Genomic DNA, 6000 nt, shown 5'->3' with positions numbered 1-6000 from the left:
TTACCTTAGGCTACCTAGTGCCTAAAACTTTTATTAAAAGTTTATTATTTTATATATTTTATTATTATTTATTTATATTTTTAGGGATTACTTTAGCCTATTAACACCTAAAGCTTTTATTAATATTTACTATTTTTATTATTTTAATTACTAGCTTTTTAATATTTACTTATAAATTATACCTTTAAAAAGCCTTTTTTTAGTACTAATAGCCTATAACTTATTAATTTAAAAAAGACTTTTTTTATACTAGCAGCCTATGGCTTACTAATTTAGGGAAGTTTTTAATATAAATAAAAAAAAGTACTAAAAGTAGGTGCTTAAGGCTATTAAAGGCCTTAGGGCTTTAATAAAAAAAGGTTTTTTTAACCTAAATAACCACCTGTAAAACTCTTTATTTATCCCTAGAACATTTAAAAAAGTACACCAAGCAATACAAGAGACTTCTACATACAGTAACTATTTATTCCTTTTAGTAGGCCGACGACCCCCACTTCATGCTTTCAAACAACATTCGATTGCCACCAGCCTCGGAGGGCGGATCAGGCCCCTGGGTGGGCGATCACGGCGTCAGGATCCTCAACCCAGCCACCTTCACCGAGGCCATCATGATGCTCTGGATCCGCGAACGGGCTGTGCAGGAGTATGATCTGGCAAGCATGTGGGCTTTCTTCCTACAGGCGCTTTGCGACTACCCGGGCGGGAGTGGTGTGCAGAAGAATGTCCGGCCCAAGTTCAAGGACGCTTGGGACCGCCACAACGGGAGGGGTGAGGATCCCGATGAGAATGTCTGGGATGCGTTGATCGAGATGCGCGACAGGCTTGCCTGCGCCGGTGAACTCGGTCCGTTGGTCGATCCAACCACTTGGCAGCCCCCTGCGCTTTGAATGGAATGGGCTATACAAGGCACGCTGTTCTTTCGGTCCCTATTCTGATGTACGGAAACCGCAGGGAGGAGATATGGACTGTCATTATACGCCCCTGGACGCTTGGTTGTTTACATAGCATGCTTCCTGTCTTTTCAATCTAACTGACTACCGTGCTCTTGCCCGAGTGTTGACGTTATATTCAGGTCCATGGGGACTATATTATTGCTTTGTCTCTACTACCTCGATGACTGCGTGAATCTAGATAACATGAGTATGTCTCCATTGCCTGAAAACCCGACCGATACCCGTGTGTTGCCTTGAATAGCAGGTCTTCCAAGACCGTTTGCTCGTTTACCCATCTCTCTTGTCTTTCCTCTTACTGGGCGTCGTCTTTGCTGCTTTTTGCCCACACTATCATTGCCAATAGATTGCATCCATTTCCTTACGCTCATTACGACCGGACCGTCTTTACTGCTAGATGCTTTCGTTCCTCTGCGATTTAATATCACCACACTCTTGTTGCCAGTGGACGCCTTGCATTTCCTCCCTTAGCGTATTCTGGTAACAAGCTTTAGGTACATAGTCTAGCGATCAAGCCTTCCCGTAGTCCACGTGGCCGGTTTGAGTGCCTCGATAGTCTTCTTGGAGGCTCGCAGATAGGTTGACCACGTTTGCTGGAAGGTTCCAGACCGACGGAAGACAGTTTCCAAAGGTTGGAGGCGCTGTCAGTACCTTGGAAGGTTTCCTGAGCTTCCAAGTATTAACAGCATCCCCTTTTCGTCTTTGGCTTTTGCTTCCTCTCTTTCCTTTGTTTCACCCTTCGCTTGTCTTTTCCTCTTCCTGCCTCTTTTCCCTTTGCATATTTTTGGTCCGCCCACCGTCCGTCTCCATGAATCCGCAATAGCCAATCGAGGTGCTGTTCGCGATTATAGGCCCAAGAAATCAATACCTGTCACATGCACAAATTACCGTCTGGTTCCTGATTGTGGTAGGAAGATATCGACCAACCGGGGCTTGTTTCCACACCCGCTAGAATAATGGTAGATTCCAACTGTAGCAAAAGACCCGGACAGCACAACCATCGAATTCCGGGACTAAATCCAGGGCCATTGTGGTATGAATAAGGCGATTAAGAGCCAACGTCCAAGTGGGTCCTACCTTTCGAGGGTGCTACTTGGTTCTGTTAAAGATATCGGCCGACTTCTGCCGCACGATGTCCTCTAGAAGCAATAAAAGGGCTTTCAAGCAGTGCGCCTAAATCGGACTAGTTGGCATCCGGTCAACGAGGCAGGATGGCGTGACAGTTGGGTTGGAGGAGTCTTAAATGCTCGAGGTACCTGCTCGAGTCCATCCAGCTGCTCGAGCAACCCCATACTATCAATCACTTTGGATCCATTTCCACTCTTCATGGATGCTAAAGCCGTTTCGAAGAAACTAGCAACTGATGTTGCATTTTATCTTGATAAGGCCAAAGTCCCAAATCTCCTTTTTAGATGGCAGGCTCTTATCCTAGCCGGCAGCCATATAATAAATGGTGAGGTCGACTTTATTATCCCTGATCATCAGATGCCAACGGCCATTTCGACCCTGGTGGGATTTGGGTACCCCCTTTGCACGGACCCCAACTGCTTGCAACTGCGCCATAACCGAGTTAGGGTTAGGCGTGGACGGAATGCACACGAATATCTCGTCAACAATCAATTCCACCCAGTGCCCGCAGCACATTTCCATTTCGAATCGAACCGGATCCTTCTATCTTTGCATGTTCAATCTGCCCTCTTATGGTGGCTTCCAGAGCTGCAGACCGGCCCCCCTGCAGCTGACGACCCTCATCTTATGCTTTCAAATGATCCCCGGTTGCCTCCAGCTTCCCACCAGGGATCGGGCCCGTGGGGGGACGACTTCCACCCCATCAAGATCCTCAACCCGAACTCTCTCACCGAGGCAGCCATCTTTCTTTACTGTCGGGATGCGGCCCGGAAACATTGCCTCACCGCGCTTTGGGTGCGCATGATGCGACGCCTCGGAGATGTTGACGGCGTCAGCCCCACGAAACACCTCAGCAGGCCTGATTTCCAGGTGGCATGGGACTGCCTCAACCAGCGCGGCCCGGGCATATTCATCTATCGAGAAATCCAGCTGCTGCGTAACCGTCTTGCCCGTGCCGGCGAACTCGGCCCGTTGATCAATGTTAACACCTGGCAGCCACCGGATAATTGGGCTTGAGTTTGGGTTTGGTAGGCAACTTCTTTGCTATAAGACCTTGTCTTGCTTTTGTTTGCCTTCTTTTGCTCTTATCTTGTGTTTCCTCTGCCTTTACTCAACACTGTCTTCTTTCTTTGTGTGTTTTGTTGGATGCCAATGACGACCTGAAAAGAACCCGTTGCTTTGTGACCGCGGTCTCACTTTATTATGCCTTTTTTTATACACTTATTAAAAAAAAAAACCCTCTCTCTCTCTTTTTAATAATTAAATAATAATTAATGTCTTACCTGCTCCATGGGCTTGCTGGTAGATCCGTGTGCTAGAGTGAGTACGGCTCTGGTTAAGTTTTCTGGCTGCTTGAAAGCGCCTTGAATAGCGCCTTTACTCACCCATGCTCGCCTTTTAGCAGGTGAAGTTATGTTTGCCTTACCAGCTAGTGTTAGCAACAAGGCCTTCCCCAACGGGCGGACGTCCCTTTGCTCCAGTCCGTGATCTTTTGCTCTTGCGGCTCCTCTCAACGCCTTAAAGAGCCAACCGTGACGCGCGTGCCGCTAATACGAACGAGGCTGATTAACTTGTCCTCATCGCCATAAAGGGTTTGCATAACAAACAACTTCCCTTGACTCCTAACCAGCGGTAACTAGCCCGCTCTGTGCTGCTAATGTTTGCGCCCTTCTCGCGCTTTTTGGTTAAGCAGTGGCGCAAGTGGATTCAGTAGTCGGGCTAGGACGGGGAGAGTACCTTAACTGTAATGGCAAGCAGGTCTAAGGGAGGACCTTTCTCTTGCATTGTTAGGAAGGATGATAAGGTGCGGAGGCTGGGCTTCTTTGTTTCTAGATTAAGGGTACCCTAGGCCTTTGCAAGTAGTTGTCTGTTTTCTTTTTGTTTCTTTCCCTTGATTGTTGTCTTTGGCCGTTGCCTTTTCCTTATTGTTACCACACTGTCCTTTTTAATTCCTTTTTATGTCTTTTGTTTTTCTGCGGTTTGGCCTTTCCCTTTTATTACTAGACTGTTATTACCTAATCTTCTTTCTGTTCTTTTTTGTTTATTTCTAGCGTTTGGCACTTCCTCTTGTTACTAGACTGCTATTACCAATAAAATACATCCATTCCATTGCTTTTAAGTGCTGCTTTAACAAGCCTACTAAATCCTGCAGTCTATTCCCGTAGCCTAAATCACCTTTTTGTGCCTTGATCCCCTGCTTAGAGGGCCCTGAATCCCCCTTTCTGCCGCGGCGCCCTTTAGACCCAATGTCTTGTTCCGGTGTTTGATGATAGGCGAAATATGTCTGCTGGAAGGTTCTAGAATAATAAAAGAAAGTTTAGTGGCGCTGGTAGAAGGTTTCCTGAGCTTGTATTAGCGGTAGAGCGTAGTTTGTTTCTCCTCCCATGTTTCGGGCGGAAATAAGATGCTTTACGGCTGAGCGCAGCTCCTGCTTTGCAGTACCCAGCAACGGTAGATTCTACTTGCCTAGCATAGGGAAAGAAAAGCCTAATAACGCTGTCCGCCTTTTGTGAGCCCGCGAGACTTTATCTTGCTGTTTTTTTTTGTAACGGCGATTTTATTTTTGGCAGAAATACCCTCCCGCTAATGAGATTGGCTTGTAAGCGAGAGCTAGCTCCAGCTGTTGGCATTGTTGAGTTGTTGATTGTTAAGGTTTTGTCAGCAGGCAACCTATGCATTGCGTGGTTGATCTGGAAAATCCCAGGGTTTAGGTGGTTCTTTTAAAGTCTAATTGGTATTTTGCACGTTATTGTTTATAAAGCTTTATACAGACGCCAATAACTGGTCCAAGCTGAATGTGGGACGTGGTATTATGACAGCGATGCTGGGCTATGCTGATGCTTTTTACAAAGCCTATGCACAAGAAACGAAGGACGCCCAGAACAGAGAACCTTATTAGGCCCGGTTTTGGATCCTATTGAGCAAGCCTGTAATGTCATTAAGGAGGCTGTCTTATGTTATTGGTGTCTAATGGTTCCGGTGTCTCCACAGAGGATAATAGTAGAGCGGGGACCACTAATCCTATTGATATTGGTTATAGGCAGTGAAATGCATTGGGCAATTATTTGGCAAAGCCCAGCCACGTGTTAAACTGCCATGTAATAGACCGTTATATGTAAACTCTAGATTTGTTTCATGGAATTGCTTTCTAGAAGGTTACTAATTATAGTAACCTAACGGACCGGGCTTGTTTCCTTGGCCAGCTGTTCCTAGGGATCCTACCCTCGGGTGAAGGATAGAGTGACTGATGCCACTTTAATTAAGTTCTTGTTTCCTAGTTAGCCCTTGTCTGCGGTCTTCTTTAACCGTACTGGAATTTTTTGGATAAGTAATAAAAAGGTCTCCCAAGTGATAGTTCCTTTTAACTAGTGGGGTATAATAAAGGAAAGGACCCAGGCAAGCTATAAATCCCCACCGTATGTTTTTAAGTCCGTCCCCTGTTTGGACTTCTTGATCAATTTCTTAAAATCTATTACTATTAGCAACATCCTACTATGTTAGAATTCTTCGCGCACCTTGAACGTGCCTCTAGGAAAATAGCAACCAATGTTGCTTTTCACTTGGACAAGGCAAATGTTCCTAACCTTTTTTTTGGATGGCAGGCACTTATACTTGCTGGTAGCCGCGAGATTCCGCATGAAATTGACTTTGTGATCCCAAATAGTTAAATGTTTACTCTTACGGGTGCCACTGCAACGCTTGTTGCTTCTAGTTATAAGCTTTGCAAAAATCCCCGGTGTTTAGAAATAATGTGTGATTAAGCTGGAAGGCACCCAAATAATATAACTCTTGTTATATTAAGTAACTGCTACCACCCAATCCTAGCAGCCTATTTCTATTTTAAAGGCAGCCCATGCCTCCTATTGCTGCACCTCTAGTCCAAGCTTCTCTGGTGGCTGCCGGAATTACAACCGGGACCCCC

The 6000-nt window shown here is 45.7% G+C and overlaps 2 protein-coding genes across 2 annotated transcripts; both read left to right on the top strand.

Annotated features, from left to right (window-relative positions):
• Nucleotides 1–497: 497 nt before the first annotated feature.
• Nucleotides 498–887, top strand: DSM5745_09469 (uncharacterized protein; the record flags this gene model as incomplete). Its single annotated transcript, XM_026751485.1, has 1 exon — nucleotides 498–887. The coding sequence occupies one exon, from the start codon at nucleotides 498–500 to the stop codon at nucleotides 885–887; it is 390 nt and encodes a 129-aa protein (XP_026599833.1).
• Nucleotides 888–2435: 1548 nt separating this feature from the next.
• DSM5745_09468 (uncharacterized protein) lies at nucleotides 2436–3095 on the top strand (the record flags this gene model as incomplete). The annotated part of the gene is made up of 1 exon (XM_026751484.1): nucleotides 2436–3095. The coding sequence occupies one exon, from the start codon at nucleotides 2436–2438 to the stop codon at nucleotides 3093–3095; it is 660 nt and encodes a 219-aa protein (XP_026599832.1).
• Between the last annotated feature and the right edge of the window lie 2905 nt (nucleotides 3096–6000).

The sequence above is a fragment of the Aspergillus mulundensis genome, assembly GCF_003369625.1.
Source record: "Aspergillus mulundensis strain DSM 5745 chromosome Unknown scaffold_12, whole genome shotgun sequence".
NCBI lineage: Eukaryota > Fungi > Ascomycota > Eurotiomycetes > Eurotiales > Aspergillaceae > Aspergillus > Aspergillus mulundensis.
This window is presented reverse-complemented; position numbering and strand designations above follow the sequence as displayed.